This window comes from Salvia hispanica, chromosome 6, assembly GCF_029641045.1.
Source record: "Salvia hispanica isolate PSC_SH4W2 chromosome 6, Shi_PSC_v1, whole genome shotgun sequence".
Lineage (NCBI taxonomy): Eukaryota > Viridiplantae > Streptophyta > Magnoliopsida > Lamiales > Lamiaceae > Salvia > Salvia hispanica.
In genome coordinates, this window is record NC_142697.1 from 34,218,539 (window position 1) to 34,240,481 (window position 21,943).

The 21,943-nt window shown below is 36.8% G+C and overlaps 4 protein-coding genes across 4 annotated transcripts; all 4 read right to left on the bottom strand.

Moving 5' to 3' along the window:
- Positions 1–2,940: 2,940 nt before the first annotated feature.
- On the bottom strand, positions 2,941–4,116 carry LOC148923672 (F-box/kelch-repeat protein At3g23880-like). Its single transcript, XM_089061573.1, has one exon. The coding sequence runs from the start codon at positions 4,114–4,116 to the stop codon at positions 2,941–2,943; it is 1,176 nt and encodes a 391-aa protein (XP_088917699.1).
- A 7,314-nt stretch (positions 4,117–11,430) lies between these two features.
- On the bottom strand, positions 11,431–12,707 carry LOC125203123 (putative LRR receptor-like serine/threonine-protein kinase At3g47570). Its single transcript, XM_048101409.2, has 2 exons — positions 12,121–12,707; positions 11,431–12,031 (listed from the first exon to the last, which is right to left on the bottom strand). The coding sequence occupies exons 1-2, from the start codon at positions 12,398–12,400 to the stop codon at positions 11,658–11,660; spliced, it is 654 nt and encodes a 217-aa protein (XP_047957366.1). The 5' UTR covers positions 12,401–12,707; the 3' UTR covers positions 11,431–11,657.
- A 306-nt stretch (positions 12,708–13,013) lies between these two features.
- On the bottom strand, positions 13,014–14,324 carry LOC148923673 (putative F-box protein At3g10240). Its single transcript, XM_089061574.1, has one exon. It carries the CDS (start codon positions 14,322–14,324, stop codon positions 13,014–13,016), a length of 1,311 nt encoding a protein of 436 aa, XP_088917700.1.
- A 6,169-nt stretch (positions 14,325–20,493) lies between these two features.
- LOC148923674 (F-box/kelch-repeat protein At3g23880-like) lies at positions 20,494–21,669 on the bottom strand. The gene has a single exon (XM_089061575.1). The coding sequence runs from the start codon at positions 21,667–21,669 to the stop codon at positions 20,494–20,496; it is 1,176 nt and encodes a 391-aa protein (XP_088917701.1).
- Positions 21,670–21,943: the final 274 nt, after the last annotated feature.

The following is a 21,943-nucleotide window of genomic DNA, read 5'->3' on the forward strand; positions in this document are numbered from 1 at the left end:
CTAGAACGAGATCACATTCTCAAATCTGAAACTCTTGAGTGAGAGAAGGCTAGGTTTGAAAATCAGGGCATAACCATTCTTTGCATCTGCATCCTTCATCATATTAACTTGTTGGTGTCAGATGGGAAAAAACTTTGATACATTTCGAACTGTTTTCATGCTAAATTTATAATTATGCTTCCGTAATTTACTTAAGATAAAAGAATTAAATTACCTTTTATTCATTAGAACGCACAAACAAGCTCCGGATGAAAAAAAATCAATCCATAAACAGTTCCAGATGAGCCTACAAAGACAACCAAACATTCGACACAAACACATATGTAGTTAAAACAAGATCACATTCTCGAAACCGAAACTCTTCAGTGAGAGAAGACTAGGATTGAAAATCAGGGCATAGTCTGCATCTGCATCGTTCAACATATTGACTTGTTGGAGAGTTCTAGTCTTGTTGGAGTAGTAGATTTTAATAGAATGGTCCAGCAACATCAAAACATCACCATCTTTAAAAATTTTAATTGCTTCAACTGTGTATAATGCCTATCAAAATAAGTAGTACTCATGTTGTACTCTATGGTCCAAGATTCACTAACTTGGTATTCCTTCATCGTCCAAATGAGAATTTCATCTTGGCGTTCGTTGTAATAAGAATAACACAGGCAGTCCCTCAAAACAGATAATTCCCCATCTCTAATTCCCGCAAGAGGAAGGGAGAAGATGCTAAAACGTTCTGTTTAAGGTCAAAACTACAAATCCATTTGATGACTCAAGTCAACTACTTTCCAATGGAGGTTGCCATTACATACTATGCACCCAACTAAATCGAATTCGAAACCAAAAACCGTGCCGCCTTCAAGGCACCTCCATGTTCCTGTTCCGAGGGTGTACACATAATGAGAGTCGGATTTATGGAACGAAATGATACAAATCACCTTATATTGCCCACTTATTTCGCTGACATCAAATCCAAATCGCATCACATGATCCGGTCACAGGGCAGTAGGGCTCGGTATACTCATGAGTGATCGGATTGCATATGTAAATAAGATTGCTAAATCTTGAGTAAATAAGAAGCAATCCATTAGCGGCGACACAGTGCTTTCGCACTCTGTAGCCTTCCATTAGTCCTTTGATCTTGAAATCTATGAGCGGATGGTAGTGAAGATCATGGCTCTCCAAATTATCTACGTCTTCAATCTCGAAAATCGTGCACCGAGTTGACTTCCACCATCTGCTCGACGTCAATCGAACTAGGGCGGGCGGGGTTTTGATTTTGGATTTGACAAAATCATCGGATTTCAAAAGATCGCGCCATGGTTTGCAAACGGATTTGTTGATAGCAAGGCTTCGGATAGAGAGCCATGAGTGGATTTCAGTGGTGATTTCTTATGGTAGATTTGTGAAGTAATTAAGCTCCATTAACAACAGAAATTAATAAAATTAAGAATCAGGGTTCTTCTCTTCCGAATATGGGCCACTTTTTTTATAACACAAAACTCAGACAAAATATTAGGCATGATTCAGTTACATGATTTGGTGATATTATTGGCTTGATGTAATGATATTTCTTTCTTAAATCTTAATCAAATCTTGAATAAATCATTTAGAAGATTTGGATATAGTGACTTAGTTTTTTTTAGGAATATGAGTATTAGTTTATAGGATATATTTAAGTATATAAAAATATTTTAGAAATTTAATCAAAATTGGAAGGAATATTTACTATAACAAATAATGGAGTATATGAAAATAATTTAGGAGAGTTATCTATAAAACTATTATAATCGTAAGGAAACCGATAGCTGCATCCTTAAACATACCTATGATAATATACCGCCCAATGTGTGAGAATAACACAGGCAGTAATTCATTTGCGAAGCCAGCTATGTGTGCAAAGCTGTTTCCACATCGGGGTAGTTGATAGAGACCAAGATTGTGATCTCCATTATAATCTTGAAATTATATTCAGCTGTATCTACATTATGTCAACATTACTTTTCAAGTTTGAGGGTCTGTTTCCTTGTTTAATTAGTTTTTAGTTAATTTACATTTCTAGGTTAGAGTTGCTTCCCATAAACATTTCCTATTTTGAAGAGTTTGACATCTCTTAAAACAACAATAGGCTTCTTTGGAGGATTGTTCTTCTTTAAGTTCTAATTTTGTGTTAAAGAGCCTTCCTTCCTTCATGACAAACCCGTAGAAGACAAGATAAGAAAAGTCTTAGCACAAAAACGAACACGACAACAATGTGATTTAATTTTTGTTCAAACAGCCCGATAACAAAAAATGTAGATTAACATTACAGACTAGAATGAGATAATAATCAACAGCCCGCATTAATATATACACTAGCTAATCAAGCCTAACAAATCGTGCGTGTTGGCTTGACACAATAAACATTTGAAACGAACAACAACAGATAGGGATAAACATAGACGTAGACCAACATTATTAACTAGAAAGAGAATATAGACAACATCGCAAAATATATGTACAGGCTTGCAAACAGTGTGTGTCAGGTCAAACAGTAAGACCAAATCAAACAGCAACCAATAAACAAAATCTCAACATACTTTCTGGTTGCCTGATGCTGAAACTGCAGAATCTGGACCAAGGACGTCGAAATCTGATTGAACCTCTGACAAAAGCCCATGAAAGGCTCTCCATAACAGAGGTAATTAACAAAATTCCATTTAGGGTACAATTTGGGGTTAATTGATGCGCATTATTGCAAAATCGCAAGAGATAGTATAGGTGCAGTAGCGACAACAATATTACATACAACATCCAAAAATATATATAGTACCCAGGCCCCACATATAGTGTGTGTCGGGTCAACAAGATAAGGCCAAAACTGAACAGGAAACAACAAAGAAGACTTATAATCCAAAAACTACACCACAAACAAAACTTCCATACAAACACACAAATCTAGACTAACTAAAACGAGATCACATTCTCGAATACGAAATTCTTGAAGGAGAAAAGGCTTGGAGTGAAAATCATGGCACTAACGTAATTCTGCGCAGTTGCATCATTTAACATACCTACTTGTTGAATAGTTTTTGTCTTGTTGGAGTAGTAGATGAGTTTCTTTTGGTCCAGCAGCATCAAAACGTCACCATCTTTAAAAAGTCTAATTGGTTTAACACCCATATATTTCCAATCAGATGCAAAATCCCAATCCAAATCAAAACCATTTCTACTTATCTTGTACAGATTGGTCCAAGATTCCTCGACCTGGTACTCCTTCATCAACCAGATGACAATATCATCTTCCCATGTGTACGAATAACAAAGGCAGTCCATCAAAGTAGACAACTCCCTGGTTTGACTGCCACGTCCATCTACAGACGGAGGAGGAGGAGGAGAGAAGATGTCAAAACATTCGTTTTCAAGATCAAAACCACAAACCCATAAGGTATGAGCCAAATCATCTTCTCCTCCTACCCAATGGAGGATGCCGTTAAAAACAAAGTATCCAGGTGAACAGGTTCCGAGACCAGAAACAGCGCCAGCCTCAACAAGCCTCCATGTTCCTGTTCCAAGGGTGTATACATGACGATAAGAGTCGGAACTCGCGTCTATATAATTACAGAGCACCTTATATTGCCCGCTAATTTTGCTCATTCCAAATCCATAACTAAGCATAATATGTACATCATCATCATCATCATCGTCATCATCTACAATGTATTCCTCAGGGCACCAGAGCTCGATATATTGACGAGTGATCGGATTGCATATAAAAAGAGGAATTTGAGGAAACCCTCCCTGTGAGTGTATAAAAAGCAATCCATTTGCAGCCATACCTACCAGTATTTCTGAATTTTCGTCTCTAATTTCGAAATGTGTGAGCGGAATGTAGTGAAGATCATGGATCTCTAGATCGGCTCCGTCTTCGTCTTCAAATTCGAAAATCGAGCACCGAGTTGAGTTTGTCTGCTGCAAGAGAGCTAGGGCGGGTGGGGTTTTGAATTTGAAATCGTCGAAATCGAGCAGATTGAGCCATGATTTGCAAACACACTTGCTCAATGCAATGCTTCGGAGAGGGAGGCGTGAGAGGATGTCGGTGGTGATTTCAGATGGCAGATTTGTGAAGAAATTGCGCTCCATTGATGGTAGAAATGGAATGCTTACAGTGAAGAAGAAAGAGTAGCAGCGGCAAAAATATTAGAATTTAGGGCTTCTTCACATTAAATACTACAGAGTATTGTTTTCTTTATTTTCGAAATTAATTGCACTCTTAATTCTAATGGAGACATCGTTATTCTAAAATTCAAAAAATTGGAGAAAATTTTCTTTTATCCTCAAATTTTAAACTCCGGCTTCGCTGCCTCCGTTGGAACGAGGGTGCCTAAAGGGTAAAGGCAAGCGATGAGACAACGGGTTAAGCAGGCGGCCCTAAGGGCATCAACAACGGTGGCCCTTAACCAGGTAACACGTAACTAAGAAATTGAGCTCCTTATGTCTTGTTTGGGCTTAAACCCGAACATGTCTACGCTGCAGCGGGCTATAGTAATTGAACCGGGCAATGCCACGATGCTCAACCTCAAATTGTTAAGCAAGCACACAATCAAGCATATTGCATAAAAAACGCACAAAGTTAATTCGAGGATTAAATGCTTGATCGAGCATACTCGACCTCTCAATGGTAGGTAAGCATGATCGAGCATCTTGCATCAAGTTTGTTCAATGCTCAATACTTAGTTGTAAATTTGGAATTATTTATTCTTGTCGTTTGTATCCAAATAAAGAAAACGCAAACATTAAAGCTTAAAGCTAATGATGTTTTGTGATTAAAATTGCTATTGCACATCATATTATTGGAAAATCATTTAAAGGCCCGACATTCTACGAATGAGCTTTGCGGATCGCGTTGCATTTACATACTCAATTATGACAATGATACCATATGTCATGAAAAATTACATATAGTTAACATGCTTGAAACAATTGGATGACCAAGATCTGTAAGTAAACTAACAATTGATGAGTAAGTTGCAATTTTTTGTACATTCGAGCACATTATCAAAAGAATCATACAATGAAAACTAATTTCACGCGGTCAAGACAATCGATTAGCAGGCACTTCAATAGTATACTGCAAATGCATAAAATTGCAATTCACAGCATGCAGACTACGGCCGGTGGGGTTTCGAATGCCACCTCCCCTCGATGCTTGACCGATACGTTCTAAGTCCTACCTAGAATGCTCGTTGGTTGTTCGCACGATAATGCATTAAACTCACCACCGCCACAAACCACCTTCTAAAATTGGCAACACAAACAAGTAACAACATGGCTAAGACCACCATCACAACAATAATTCATTTTAATGCGGTTGGTGTCAAATGGGAAAAAACTGAGATACATTTCGAATTAATTCATGCTAAAGTTATAATTATGTTTCTGTAATTTACTTAAGATAAAAGACTTATATTACCTTTAATTCATTAGATGGCACAAACAAGCTCCGGATGAATAACAATCAATCCATAAATAGTTTCAGAGGAGCCTACAAAGACAATCAAACATTCGACACGAACACATATGTAGACTATAATTATGGATTAAAACGAGATCACATTCTTGAATCCCAAACTCTTGAGTGGGAGAAGGCTAAGATTGAAAATCAAGGCAAAACCCTTCTTTGCATCTGCATCCTTCAACACATTAACTTCTAGAAGAGTTCTAGTCTTGTTGGAGTAGTAGACTAGAAAAGAACTGTCCAGCAACATCAAAACATCACCATCTTTAAAAAGTTTAAATGCTTCAACAGATATATGTTCCTTAAGAAGAGATAAACCTAAACCAATAGTACTCATCTTGTACTCTGTGATCCAAGATTCATTGACTTGGTATTCCTTCATCGTCCAGATTACAATTTCATCGTTGTTGTGTATGTAGTAAGAATAGCACAGGCAGTCCCTCAAAACAGACAATTGCCCATGTCTAATATCCATAGGAGGAAGAGAGAAGATGCTAAAACATGTTTCAACGTCAAAAGCACAAACTACCCATTTGCCTTTCCTCCAATCATATACCAACCAATGGAGGTTGTCATTACATAATAAAACGGGTCCACCCTAGATACTTAAACCAGAAGCAGCCCCCGCATCAATGCTCCTCCATGTTTTCGTTCCGAGGGTGTTTACAAAATGAGAGCCGGAACCGGTGTCCGCGTTGATTGAGAGCACCTTATATTTCCCACTTATTTTGCTCACACCTAATCCCAATTGCAACAACATATACGGAGTGGAGTCGTCAGGGTAACTGAGCTCGGTATATTCACGACTGATCAAATTGCATATGTAAATAGGATTACCTTTTCTTGATAGTGAGTAGAGAAGAAGCAATGCATTAGCAGTGATGCCTAACATTTGTCTTGTGTATCCGTGAGGGATCACCAAATCTGTGAGCGGATGGTAGTGAAGATCGTGGCTCTCCAGATCAGCTTCGTCTTCGTCTTCAATTTCGATAATCTTGCACCGAGTAGAGTTATTCCCCCCATAAAATTGAACTAGGGCGGGTGGTGTTTGATTTTGGATTTGACGAATGCTTTGCAAACAGATTTGCTTATTGCAAGGCTTTTCTTAGAGAGACGTGACAGGATTTCGGTGGTGATTTCTGTTGGTAGATTTGTGAAGTTATCAACCTCCATTATTGAAAAGTAGCTGTGTATATTTTGTGATATAGAGAGACTTGGTTTTTTAATTAGAATATGAGTATTAGTTTGTAGAATATATTGAAATATATAAAAATATTTAAGAGAAATATTTAATTAAACAAAAAATAATAGGGAATGAAAAAGATTTAGAAGTTTTATCTATAAAACTAGTATAACCGTGATTTTATTAAAATTTTAGGGTGAACTTTGGATTAAAAAATTTTACATGATTTTATTTAAGATTTAGAAAATAAATATTACTCCTAAATCACATCTGATATTATATGGAAAAGACTTAGGATATTTTCATTACGCCTAATTCACGTCTAATATTATATGGAAAATATTTTGGAGATTTTAATTAAGATTTAGAAAATAAATATGATAAAATCATGCCTAATATCACCAAATCAGACTAAATATGTACTCATTTTGTTCCTAAATAATAGAAAACATTTGAATCTATAATGGTTTTAATATAAAATTGGTAAAGTAAAAGAGACAGAAAGAAAAAGTAATTGGAGTATAGTTAGTGTAGAATGAGACTCACCTTATTAGAAAAAAAATATTTTCTTAAATAGAATTGATCTATTTTTAAGAGACATTCCAAAATAATAAATGTAATCTATCTTTAAAAGACATAGGCCCTTTGTTTCTTAAAATTGAAAATTTCTTAAACGGCATGATTTTTAATTCAAAATTAATAAAATAAGAAAGACATAGAAAAAAAAATATTCTCCCTTCCACGACAAAATAGGACACATTATGAACAACACGAGTTTTAATGTTTAATTGGTAAAGTAAGAGAGAAAAGAAAAAAAGTAAGAGAGAAGTAGTGTTAGTGGAATGTGGGGTCTCTATTATTAGTAAGAGAGAATGAAAAAAAGTAAGGAGATAAGTTGTTGAAAACTTTTCTTTTTAAAATGTGCTCTATTTTTCGTGGATAACCAAAAATAGCAAATGTGCTCTATTTTTCGCGAACAACCAAAAATAGCAAATATGCTCTATTTTTCGTGGACGGAGGAAGTATATTAATAAAAATGATTCTCACATGAACATTTACCACTAAATAAATAACTTCTTCCTTTTACCAAAAAAATAATAACTACTTCAACTAATAAAGTGATAACTAATTACATTAAATTTTAAATTTCAAAAAAGTATTCTTATAATATAATAAGTAGTTGAAATGTCTTCACTCGCCAACAACCAACCAGACTTCAAATTGATGACAAGTCTGAAGTTAATGAGTCAAATTGGTGCTTCCTAATTTCTTGGTCGCCACTAGATCTGAGGAGGTATTAGTTAATGTGTTTAATTAAAGAGAGAAAAAGTGGATGTAAATATTAAAATAGAAAGAGAAAGAAAGATGAATATTTTAATAGGAGTGAAAAAAAAGTGATTGGATTTGTTAATTAGAAAGAAAGAGTTTCCTAAAAAAAAGAAACGTGTCATCTTAGTTGGGACAAATTAAAAAGAAAAATATGTCATCTTAAGTGGTACGGAGGGAGTATAACATAACACAATATTTTCAAATAGACTTGTAAAACAATAAAAAAAAATTAAGGTAAGATCATAATTTGCTATTATAAAATTTAATTAGCGGGGCAGCTTGAAAAGTTTACAGGATCAACCAGATTTTTAAAGTGATCAGTAATGGTTCCTCGTTTACTCTATACTCTACTTCCAAAATCCAACTTATTTGTTGGAGGTGAATGTCTTACAAACTAAATTTCTTTTCATCATCTTTTGAACTAGCTAAATTGTATTCCAAACTTATTACATCTTGTAACATGCACGTTCCTTGTCCATCCCCGGAACAACGCATCTCGCAAACATCCTATCGTCCTTTCACAATCACAAGATCGATTTTCCTATTCAAGAAGACTTAAATATTCGGTCTGATGATTCTTAAATGGTGGCTATAAATAAAATACCAAAACTTGAAATCACTCTAGCAAAAGTGATTCTAGTATATACGGTGCTCCACAATATGTATATGCTACCTCCCTCCTTAAAAATCAAAACTATTTCCATTTTAGTATGTCCCTTAAAAATATAAACTTTTTAGTTTAAGTGGGAAACATAATCCACTAACACTACTTCCAATGCTTTTTTCTTCCTATCTCTTACTTTACTCATTTTTCGCTCAGTCTTACCAATTGTGTATTAAAACCGGTGTCATTTTAAAAGTTTCTACTCCCTCCATCCGACAATAGGAGTCACACATTGCATTTTGGTCCGTCTCACAACAAGAGTCGCACTTCATTATTACCATAAATGATAAGTAGGTCCCACAATCCACTAACTCACTTCACTCACGTTTTAAACTAATAAAAAAAAGTGGTTCCACTAACTTATTTTAACCACTATTCTTTATATTTCTTAAAATTTGTGCCCACAATATGAGTGATTCCTATAGTGGGACGGGGTGAGTATTTTTTAATGACGATGATAGTACTACATTAGCCAGATAAGATAACAACACAGCATCAAAAGGTAATATCCAAACACCACACGATAATAAAACATTCAATACAAACGCATCTTAATGACATAATGTAAATAAGGCCATATAACGACCAAAACATTTTGTACATGTGCAAACACCATAGCAAAGAATAGTTTATACTAATACAGAAATGTTAAGCAAAACATAGCAACGCATAGATAATACAAAAACAAGACAGAGATTTTGATTTTTTATGAGAGTATATATGTAGTAACTAGTAAGTGGGAGAGAGAATTAATGGAGGAAGTGAGATGTGAAAATAAGTGGATCATAATGACATAATGTAAATAAGGCCATATAACGACCAAAACAAAAATGTAGACTAAAATTATGATTTGGAACGAGATCACATTCTCTAATCCGAAACTCTCTAGTTTGAAAAGGCTAGGAGTGAAAATGGTTGCAACATTAACGTAATACCCCTCATTTGCATCATTAAACATACCTATATGTTGAGTACTTCTTGTCTTGTTGGAGTAGTAGATAAGGTCTTCTCCATCAAGTATCATCAAAACGTCGCCATCTTTGAACATTTTGATACGACAAGCAAAATTGTTAACCCAACCACCATCGATATCAAAACCAATAGTACTCAACTTGTACTCTATGGACCAAGATTCCTCAACTCTGTATTCTTTCATTAGCCAGATGATAATTTCATAATCCACTGTGTAACAAAAACACAAGAAGTCGCTAACAACATTAAACACCAAATGTAAATCATCAACTCTATCATCAAGAAGAGTTAGAGGTGCAGGAGGAGAGAAGATGCTAAAATATTCTGTTTCAACATCAAAACCACAGATCCGAAAGCAAGGTCTATCCAAAACATCCACCGTCCGATGGAGGTTCCCATTACATGCAGCATGTTGAACAAGATAACAGAATGTGAAACCAGAAGCAACGCCGGTTTCAACGCGCATCCATATTCCCGTTCCGAGGATGTATACTTGAAAATACTCAGATCCACCAACCTCAGTGATACAGACCACCTTATATTGCCCACTTATCTTAGGATGGCAGAGCACAATATATTGACGAGTGAGAGGATTGCATATGTTAAACCAGATTTTCAACATCTCTTCTAATTGTGTATAGAAGAAGCAATCCATTAGCAGCGGTACATCCCATTGGTTCGCATCCGTGAGGTGTATGGAAATCCGTTAACGGAACATAATGAAGATCGTGACTCTCCAAATCGGCTTCGTCTTCAAGTTCGAAAATCGTTCAACGAGAAGCGTTCTCCTTCAAGCAAACTAAGGCGGGAGGGGTTTTTATTTTGAAGTAGTCGGAATCGAGCAGATTGAGCCATGATTTGCAAACGCATTTGCTGATTGCAATGGTTCGGAATAGGGACGCGTGAGAGGATGTTGGTCGTTAATTCTGATGGCAGAATTTGGAAGAAATCACGCCCCATTAATGGAGAACTCAAACATACGTAGAAGAAGCGGGAGAAAACTTGAACGAGGGATTTTATTGCTTGATATCTTTCCTTTATTTTAGATATTTCGGGATCTTCCTTCCGAATGGCCAGCCGAAGTTCACGTTTCGATTCCGGTGATATCTTGCCATCTATGGTGGTGGTGGTGTGAACGAGTTTGCAGTGTGTGTATCGTGAGTGCAATAGGATATCCATATCCTACTATTATTGTAATTTCAAGTCCGATGATGGATTATATCTCTTTATCTCTTCTCTTGCCTACCCACGTGATAGAAGTCCGATGTGTCATTCTGGCCCACACATGAGGGGACGTGTTAAAACTCTCTATATCTTGTCCCACATCGACTTGGTGACGATCCTAGCTCACCTATATAAGTGTGGATAACCCTCCCCTTATGAGGCCTTTTAAGGAGTGAGTGGCCATTTCTAATAAGTTGATTGATTTAGTTGGATGTGTTGTGATTGAAAATGTGACATAAAAGTTTAACTTTAGTTGTGGTAATAATAATTCCAGTTGAGCAATAATAGCAATATTAGGAATTTAGGATATAAGATGTATTCCCAATTCCCATATATTTCCCCGTCCTAGCTTCACTTTTCCCATTTAAGTATGTTTCGTATTAAGAGTCTACTTTTACTTCTTCTTTTTTTCTTTTTTTTTTTATCATAGTAGATCACACATTTTACTAACTTATTTAGCTCAAATTTTATTATAAGACTAATATATATATTATATTAAGTTTTTCAACCAATTTTCATTTACAATTTTTGAAATTCGTACCAAAAAGAAAATTGGCGTTCGGGACAGATCTGTGCCAACATACTAGACACTATACAACCCTTCAAATCCATAAATACACACAAAATCACTACTACTCCCTCCACACTATACAACCATTTGCAATCTATAAATACTCACAAAATTCACAAACTACTCCCTCCACAATATACAAACATACTTGCCACACCAAATACCTCGACACACAAACATACACAACATTATTATTTAACTAAAGCAAGTATTTAACAATCTATCACCTGCGATGCTTCTTCTGCATATCTTCCACTGTAAACTTTGCTTTGATCTTCTGTAGAGCAGCTACTACTTGCTTCATGTTGATTCTTTCATGTGGTAAAAAGGCCAAACATTTCATCGCCAGTTCAAAAACAGATGTCACACATTCTAACTTTGCAGAGAATTGTCCATCTTCTATTGATACCAAAACAGAGGCCACAACTACGCTTATTGCATTTTCGTTTAATGCTTTACCCACCCACTCCTTTATGCTCATTTCTCCATTGAACATATCATCTGTCGGTTTCTTGCTTGTAAACGTCTCCAACAACAGTATCCCATAATAACAGTATACATCTCCCATTGTAGATACCGTTCCTTCTGATCCAAACTCTACAAATTGTAATTCACACGTTCAACACCAATCAACATAATAACATAATAAGAAAGTGAAATTCAAGATTTTATAAATTACGCATCACCTGGTGCTGCATAACCAATAGTTCCCCTGGCTATAGTGTGAACTACAGCCTCGTCGTGGTCAAAGAGCTTGGCGATACCAAAGTCCCCAACATGAGCAGTCATATCTGCATCAAGCAACACATTGCTTGGCTTTATATCACAGTGAATGACAGGGTATGTATGGTCATGATGAAGATATTCCAAAGCTAACGCCACATCTATTGCTACTTGTAGTCTTTGCACCAGATCAAGACAATTCTTGTCCGAATGCAGCCATTTCTCCAAGCTTCCATTCGGCATATATGCAAGAATCAAAGGTTTGAATTCAGGGTTACTGCAACAACCAAGTATCTTCACCAAGTTTCTATGTCGAATAGTGCTCAATATATGACTCTCACTTTCAAAGATCCTGATGGCTCCTTCTACTTATAAGTTGAACACTTTCACCGCAACTTCTGTCCCATCTGCTAGTGTTGCTTTGAGGACTTTACCGATGCTTCCTTTACCAAGGAGATTTGTCTCACTAAAAGAACTTGTTCCCTGCTCTAGCCAATATTTTTCTAGCAATATCAAAATGTCACCATCTTTGGAAAGTTTAAATGGATAAAAACACCATTCAAAAACAATCCCAATCAAAATCGAAATCAAAACTAGCAGTACTTGCAATGCTAGATCAATGCATCAAGTAATAGTTGAATACTTCTCAGTTAATCAACAAATTTTATTCATGATCGTATCAAACAACACCAATTCGCCATCTAACGGTGGCATATAGTGCGTGTTGGGTTGACATGGATAAGGCCAAACCCAAACACCACACTGCAAAGAAACCTTCAACACAAACAGGACCAACTAACGACAAAACAACATTATGAACTAGAATGAGAGATTACATTCTCAATTCCAAAACTCTTTAGTGAGAGAAGGACAGAGTGAAAATCATGGCATAGGTGAGGTGATTCCGTACATCCACATCCTCGATCAAACGTAGATCTTCCTTGACCACACCGGGTAACCCCATCACACCGAGCTGTACATCAATCAACCCGAGCTGTTCAATGGTACCTGTCTTGTTGGAGTAGTGGATGAGCCACCTCATTCTGGAGTAGAAGTTAAAGTCTTCCGGCACCATCAACATCAAAACGTCACCATCATTGAAAACTTTGATAGGATAAACAGACCCTATCCCATAGTCAAAATTAACACCATAAGTGCTCAACCTGTACTCCATGGTCCAAGATTCCTCGTCTCGGTATTCCTTCATTGACCAGATGACAATTTCATTCTCCGGTGCATAAGAAACACACAGACAGTCGCTCAAAACACTCAACTCCACAGTTAGGCGCTCATCCACAGCGGCAGTAGGAGCAGAGAAGATGCTAAAACATTCTGTTTCAACGTCAAAACCACATATCAACAAGGGGCGAGTGGAGTCATACACGGTCCAATGGAGGTTTCCGTTACACACGACCCGTCCATCTAAATTGAATGCAAAACCAGAAGCAGCGCCCGCTTCAAGGCACCTCCATGTTCCCGTTCCGAGGGTGTATGCGTGATGAGCAGATCCATCGCGATTGATGCAGACGACCTTATATTCCCCACTAATTCGACTCACACCGAATCCAAAACTCAACTTAAATATATAGGAAATGGATTGTTTGGGGCTGAAGAGATTGATGCATTGACGAGTGAGAGGATTCCATATAAAAAGAGGGATGCTAGGATGCCCTAACTGTGAGTATACAAGCAACAATCCATTAGCTGCGATACCTACCATTGAATATGGGTTTGATTCTCCGGCTTCTCCGAGCTGAGTATAGAAATTTGTGAGCCGCTTGTAGTGAAGTTCAAGGAAAATTGGATTTGGAAATCGGCAATCGACTTCATCTTCTTCTTCATCTTCGTCTTCGGTTTGGAATTCGTGGAGATTTTGATTATGGTCTTCGCGTTCTTCATCATCGATTAGGACTTCCTCTTCGAGTTCGAAAAGTGTGCAGCGAGTTGAGCCAGACTCGTTGTAGAATATCGACGGCGTCAAGCAAGCAAGGTCGGGAGGGGTTTCGAAATCGGAAAGAAGGGATTTGGCGAAATCGAGAGAGCAGAGGAGATTGCGCCATGGTTTGCAGACGCATTTGCTGATTGCAAGGGTTCGGAGAGGGAGGCGTGAGAGGATGTTGGTGGTGAGCACTGATGGTAGATTTATGAAGAAATCACGCCTCCCCATTGATGGATTTGAATCAATGCTTGAAGAAGAAGAAATGAAAATTGCGGCAGAGTTGCGTTTGCTTTGTGAATTGGTAATTAGGGTTTCTTCTCAGTAGGAGTCTTATTTATTCTTTTTTTGCTTTTTTAAATCCAATTAATTTTGTATTTTTTAAATTTGGTAGAAAAAGGAATCAAACACAGTACCTCCGCAGATGCAAGAGGAAGTAAGGGTTGTGTTGGCTCTGTGTTGTTGGTGTGTGATTAATGTGTGGTGCACGAACCTCGAACACTAGCATCGAACGTGTTTATGATACTGAACTTGGCGTTAGTTCCAACGCGGCCTTCTCCAATCCTTTCCACGCGCAATGGCATGTCAAACTGAGCATGCTTCTAAAGAGCGAGTAGGTACCATCACTCATTGTAACTGTTGATATGGAGTAAAGATAATTCGATAAAAAAAAATAACGAAAATAGAGAAAAGCCAAACTCAATAGAAGAACAATACTCCGAAGAAACCCTATACTATCCTTTGAAGAGGCCTAATATTCCCCTCACTGAAGGCTACTATTTATACGATAATATACACTTTATTTTTCGAGATATCTAGCTAAGAGTGTAAAGAGAAGCTATTTATAGGACTTCTAATAAGTCTATTCAAGGAAAGTAAAGCAACATATAAATAAATAAATAAGGAAACAATTCCTCAAATTTAAAGTAATCTTCGACAAAACTATTATAATCTCAAGATATAATGAAGATCACTAGCTTCATCTGTCAAATCAGTGGCGGATCCAGGCGGGGGCAGGTGGGGGCGGTCGCCCCCACCTTGCGACTAATTTTCCTTTATCCTGGATGTATATTTTCCATATCTGCCCCCTCCGTTGCCTCCGACGTCGCCCCGTTGACCGAAAAAATAACCATTACCCCATGCTCAATTGAAATAACATCCACAGACTTGCTAAGTTGTATGGCATGCCTCGATCCAAAAAATGATTTCGCTGCTTTTAAAATTGATAAGCTTGTTCATCTTGCTACTCTTTACCCAAAAGACTTCACATCGACTCAACATACTGAATTGTTTAAACAACTTGAAACTTTTGTTGATATTGTGAGAAGAGATGCACGCTAGAATGCTATTGAAGATTTGGCTAGCCTATCTCAGAAGATTGTTGAAACTAAGAAAGATAGTTTTTTCGTTGGTTTATCGCCCGATTGAGTTGGTATTGATCTTACCCGTAGCGACTGCATCTGTTGAAAGAGTATTTCCAGCAATGAAATTTGTCAAGACTGACTAGTGGAATAGGATGGAAGATGAGTGGTTGAATGACAGTTTGGTAGTATATAATGAAAGATCCATCTTTGCTAGTGTTTCTAATGAAAGAATCTTGAAACGTTTTCAAGATAGGATTTTCAAGATATGGATACCTTAGAAATCAGTTGTCTCGGTTAACAGATGCTAGAGCTACTTGAATTGTAATAGACTTTCATTTTGCTAAAAAAACATATTGGAGTATTATATTTAATATTTTATTATTTTATTCCGCCCCCTCCATTTTTTAATCCTGAATCCGCCACTGTGTCAAATCCATTGAGTCATTCACGCAGCGGCGGAACTACACAGGGCCAAGCCCCCGCGCCAGCGGGGGCTTAGCCGGCACCAGACCCCGATTCCCTCTTATACGGCCTTCCTCCGACCGGCATCCGCCCCTGCACTCCAATCGTCCAGTTCCAGCGAGTTCCGCTCAGCGCCGCTCTCTGCGTCTCTGAAATTGAATTAGGGCAGAAGACAAAGACTTGGGCTTCTTAATTTTTGGACCAATTATTTTATTTTTGGGCCGCTTTTTATTTTTGGCCTTTAGTGTAGTACTAAATTAACTAATGATGCTTTGACATAATTAGCCCAAATTAATAATCACGAGTCACGCCCCTGCCAGAGATTTGCACGATTCTGGTAAGAATTTTGATGGATATTAGGGTATGTAAATGTTAATTATTTGATAAAATTACAAAATATAATAAAATCGAATATAATAATCTAATTTGGAGCAATAGTGTACGTAATTGTGCTTTTTATGTTTATAAATTTTTTATGCCTCAATACCTTACTTGGATTTGGACTTGGATACAACTTATTATTATAGATTTGAAAAGTAGAATGGGAGATAAATGGGAATGATATCTTAGCTATCTAAGATTGAGAAAGAATTTTAAAAAAAAAAAATTTAAAAATGAGATAATTCTTCAGCGATTTGAAGGTACGACTACTTGCTCAAAACAATTAGTCACTCTATCTACTATTAGGAGTCTCATTTTTTGAAGGCACAAGTTTTAAGAAATGTTGAAGAAAAGTGACTGAAAAAAAGTTAGTGGAATTGAATTCCACTTGTACATAGTATTAGTTTAAAATGAAATGTGATTGGAATGAGTTAGTGAAATGTGAGATCTTATTACCATTTACAGTAAAAAGAAACCGAAACTCTTATTTGCGGACGGACTAAAATGAAAAACAAGACTCCTATTCGCGGACAAAGGGAGTATCATCTAGTATGTCGTAAAAATTGTATAGACATTATATGTAAAATTAAATATTTTCATACTATATTTAAAAAAAAAGTAAAAAATTAGCCTCGGCTTATTTAAATTTCTGGTTCCGCCACTGCATTCACGCACCAAATGATATGGAGAAAAGGCGGTTGTTATCGGAGAGGCCCAAGACAGTCCTCCGAAAAGACCTACTAATCCTCTCAATAAGGCATATCGTTTGCACCGATTACATATAATCTTCAACACCATTTTCATCATGAAAAAGTGTCCCATTTTTCAAAATGGGTTTTCCAGACCGGTCCAAACCTAGAATTTTGCTTCTTCTTAGAACTTTTTATACTCCTATTTTTTTATTTATCCGTAAAAAATATTGCCTACACTGTAATTTTAATTGTGAAAATGCAACCTTATTCTTAATAAAAGAATATAAATCAAAATTAAAACCTCAAACTACTTATATCAATTTGTATGTGTGTGTGGTTAATTGTTTGATGTGTTGTGTTAGATAATTCCACTTTTGTAAGTAACAACTATGTGTATGATTCGCATGGAATTCATTCGAATGAATAAATTAAACTACAATTTTTATTCGACACAACAAGGCCAAACCCGAACAATAAATGACAAAGAAGCCTTAGAACTGGAAAACTACACACACAAAAAATCTTCGACACAAACACACAAATGTAGACTACAATTATGGACTAGAACGAGATCACATTCTCAAATCTGAAACTCTTGAGTGAGAGAAGGCTAGGTTTGAAAATCAGGGCATAACCATTCTTTGCATCTGCATCCTTCATCATATTAACTTGTTGGTGTCAGATGGGAAAAAACTTTGATACATTTCGAACTGTTTTCATGCTAAATTTATAATTATGCTTCCGTAATTTACTTAAGATAAAAGAATTAAATTACCTTTTATTCATTAGAACGCACAAACAAGCTCCGGATGAAAAAAAATCAATCCATAAACAGTTCCAGATGAGCCTACAAAGACAACCAAACATTCGACACAAACACATATGTAGTTAAAACAAGATCACATTCTCGAAACCGAAACTCTTCAGTGAGAGAAGACTAGGATTGAAAATCAGGGCATAGTCTGCATCTGCATCGTTCAACATATTGACTTGTTGGAGAGTTCTAGTCTTGTTGGAGTAGTAGATTTTAATAGAATGGTCCAGCAACATCAAAACATCACCATCTTTAAAAATTTTAATTGCTTCAACTGTGTATAATGCCTATCAAAATAAGTAGTACTCATGTTGTACTCTATGGTCCAAGATTCACTAACTTGGTATTCCTTCATCGTCCAAATGAGAATTTCATCTTGGCGTTCGTTGTAATAAGAATAACACAGGCAGTCCCTCAAAACAGATAATTCCCCATCTCTAATTCCCGCAAGAGGAAGGGAGAAGATGCTAAAACGTTCTGTTTAAGGTCAAAACTACAAATCCATTTGATGACTCAAGTCAACTACTTTCCAATGGAGGTTGCCATTACATACTATGCACCCAACTAAATCGAATTCGAAACCAAAAACCGTGCCGCCTTCAAGGCACCTCCATGTTCCTGTTCCGAGGGTGTACACATAATGAGAGTCGGATTTATGGAACGAAATGATACAAATCACCTTATATTGCCCACTTATTTCGCTGACATCAAATCCAAATCGCATCACATGATCCGGTCACAGGGCAGTAGGGCTCGGTATACTCATGAGTGATCGGATTGCATATGTAAATAAGATTGCTAAATCTTGAGTAAATAAGAAGCAATCCATTAGCGGCGACACAGTGCTTTCGCACTCTGTAGCCTTCCATTAGTCCTTTGATCTTGAAATCTATGAGCGGATGGTAGTGAAGATCATGGCTCTCCAAATTATCTACGTCTTCAATCTCGAAAATCGTGCACCGAGTTGACTTCCACCATCTGCTCGACGTCAATCGAACTAGGGCGGGCGGGGTTTTGATTTTGGATTTGACAAAATCATCGGATTTCAAAAGATCGCGCCATGGTTTGCAAACGGATTTGTTGATAGCAAGGCTTCGGATAGAGAGCCATGAGTGGATTTCAGTGGTGATTTCTTATGGTAGATTTGTGAAGTAATTAAGCTCCATTAACAACAGAAATTAATAAAATTAAGAATCAGGGTTCTTCTCTTCCGAATATGGGCCACTTTTTTTATAACACAAAACTCAGACAAAATATTAGGCATGATTCAGTTACATGATTTGGTGATATTATTGGCTTGATGTAATGATATTTCTTTCTTAAATCTTAATCAAATCTTGAATAAATCATTTAGAAGATTTGGATATAGTGACTTAGTTTTTTTTAGGAATATGAGTATTAGTTTATAGGATATATTTAAGTATATAAAAATATTTTAGAAATTTAATCAAAATTGGAAGGAATATTTACTATAACAAATAATGGAGTATATGAAAATAATTTAGGAGAGTTATCTATAAAACTATTATAATCGTAAGGAAACCGATAGCTGCATCCTTAAACATACCTATGATAATATACCGCCCAATGTGTGAGAATAACACAGGCAGTAATTCATTTGCGAAGCCAGCTATGTGTGCAAAGCTGTTTCCACATCGGGGTAGTTGATAGAGACCAAGATTGTGATCTCCATTATAATCTTGAAATTATATTCAGCTGTATCTACATTATGTCAACATTACTTTTCAAGTTTGAGGGTCTGTTTCCTTGTTTAATTAGTTTTTAGTTAATTTACATTTCTAGGTTAGAGTTGCTTCCCATAAACATTTCCTATTTTGAAGAGTTTGACATCTCTTAAAACAACAATAGGCTTCTTTGGAGGATTGTTCTTCTTTAAGTTCTAATTTTGTGTTAAAGAGCCTTCCTTCCTTCATGACAAACCCGTAGAAGACAAGATAAGAAAAGTCTTAGCACAAAAACGAACACGACAACAATGTGATTTAATTTTTGTTCAAACAGCCCGATAACAAAAAATGTAGATTAACATTACAGACTAGAATGAGATAATAATCAACAGCCCGCATTAATATATACACTAGCTAATCAAGCCTAACAAATCGTGCGTGTTGGCTTGACACAATAAACATTTGAAACGAACAACAACAGATAGGGATAAACATAGACGTAGACCAACATTATTAACTAGAAAGAGAATATAGACAACATCGCAAAATATATGTACAGGCTTGCAAACAGTGTGTGTCAGGTCAAACAGTAAGACCAAATCAAACAGCAACCAATAAACAAAATCTCAACATACTTTCTGGTTGCCTGATGCTGAAACTGCAGAATCTGGACCAAGGACGTCGAAATCTGATTGAACCTCTGACAAAAGCCCATGAAAGGCTCTCCATAACAGAGGTAATTAACAAAATTCCATTTAGGGTACAATTTGGGGTTAATTGATGCGCATTATTGCAAAATCGCAAGAGATAGTATAGGTGCAGTAGCGACAACAATATTACATACAACATCCAAAAATATATATAGTACCCAGGCCCCACATATAGTGTGTGTCGGGTCAACAAGATAAGGCCAAAACTGAACAGGAAACAACAAAGAAGACTTATAATCCAAAAACTACACCACAAACAAAACTTCCATACAAACACACAAATCTAGACTAACTAAAACGAGATCACATTCTCGAATACGAAATTCTTGAAGGAGAAAAGGCTTGGAGTGAAAATCATGGCACTAACGTAATTCTGCGCAGTTGCATCATTTAACATACCTACTTGTTGAATAGTTTTTGTCTTGTTGGAGTAGTAGATGAGTTTCTTTTGGTCCAGCAGCATCAAAACGTCACCATCTTTAAAAAGTCTAATTGGTTTAACACCCATATATTTCCAATCAGATGCAAAATCCCAATCCAAATCAAAACCATTTCTACTTATCTTGTACAGATTGGTCCAAGATTCCTCGACCTGGTACTCCTTCATCAACCAGATGACAATATCATCTTCCCATGTGTACGAATAACAAAGGCAGTCCATCAAAGTAGACAACTCCCTGGTTTGACTGCCACGTCCATCTACAGACGGAGGAGGAGGAGGAGAGAAGATGTCAAAACATTCGTTTTCAAGATCAAAACCACAAACCCATAAGGTATGAGCCAAATCATCTTCTCCTCCTACCCAATGGAGGATGCCGTTAAAAACAAAGTATCCAGGTGAACAGGTTCCGAGACCAGAAACAGCGCCAGCCTCAACAAGCCTCCATGTTCCTGTTCCAAGGGTGTATACATGACGATAAGAGTCGGAACTCGCGTCTATATAATTACAGAGCACCTTATATTGCCCGCTAATTTTGCTCATTCCAAATCCATAACTAAGCATAATATGTACATCATCATCATCATCATCGTCATCATCTACAATGTATTCCTCAGGGCACCAGAGCTCGATATATTGACGAGTGATCAGATTGCATATAAAAAGAGGAATTTGAGGAAACCCTCCCTGTGAGTGTATAAAAAGCAATCCATTTGCAGCCATACCTACCAGTATTTCTGAATTTTCGTCTCTAATTTCGAAATGTGTGAGCGGAATGTAGTGAAGATCATGGATCTCTAGATCGGCTCCGTCTTCGTCTTCAAATTCGAAAATCGAGCACCGAGTTGAGTTTGTCTGCTGCAAGAGAGCTAGGGCGGGTGGGGTTTTGAATTTGAAATCGTCGAAATCGAGCAGATTGAGCCATGATTTGCAAACACACTTGCTCAATGCAATGCTTCGGAGAGGGAGGCGTGAGAGGATGTCGGTGGTGATTTCAGATGGCAGATTTGTGAAGAAATTGCGCTCCATTGATGGTAGAAATGGAATGCTTACAGTGAAGAAGAAAGAGTAGCAGCGGCAAAAATATTAGAATTTAGGGCTTCTTCACATTAAATACTACAGAGTATTGTTTTCTTTATTTTCGAAATTAATTGCACTCTTAATTCTAATGGAGACATCGTTATTCTAAAATTCAAAAAATTGGAGAAAATTTTCTTTTATCCTCAAATTTTAAACTCCGGCTTCGCTGCCTCCGTTGGAACGAGGGTGCCTAAAGGGTAAAGGCAAGCGATGAGACAACGGG

Excerpts from the sequence above, each read along its gene's own strand:
- LOC148923672 (XM_089061573.1), bottom strand. The coding sequence starts at position 4,116 with ATGGAGCGCAATTTCTTCACAAATCTGCCATCTGAAATCACCACCGAC.
- LOC148923673 (XM_089061574.1), bottom strand. The coding sequence starts at position 14,324 with ATGGGGAGGCGTGATTTCTTCATAAATCTACCATCAGTGCTCACCACC.
- LOC125203123 (XM_048101409.2), bottom strand. The coding sequence starts at position 12,400 with ATGCCGAATGGAAGCTTGGAGAAATGGCTGCATTCGGACAAGAATTGT. Across the intron at positions 12,032-12,120 it reads TATTGGTTATGCAGCACCAG|AGTTTGGATCAGAAGGAACG; the intron begins GTGATGCGTAAT and ends TACAATTTGTAG.
- LOC148923674 (XM_089061575.1), bottom strand. The coding sequence starts at position 21,669 with ATGGAGCGCAATTTCTTCACAAATCTGCCATCTGAAATCACCACCGAC.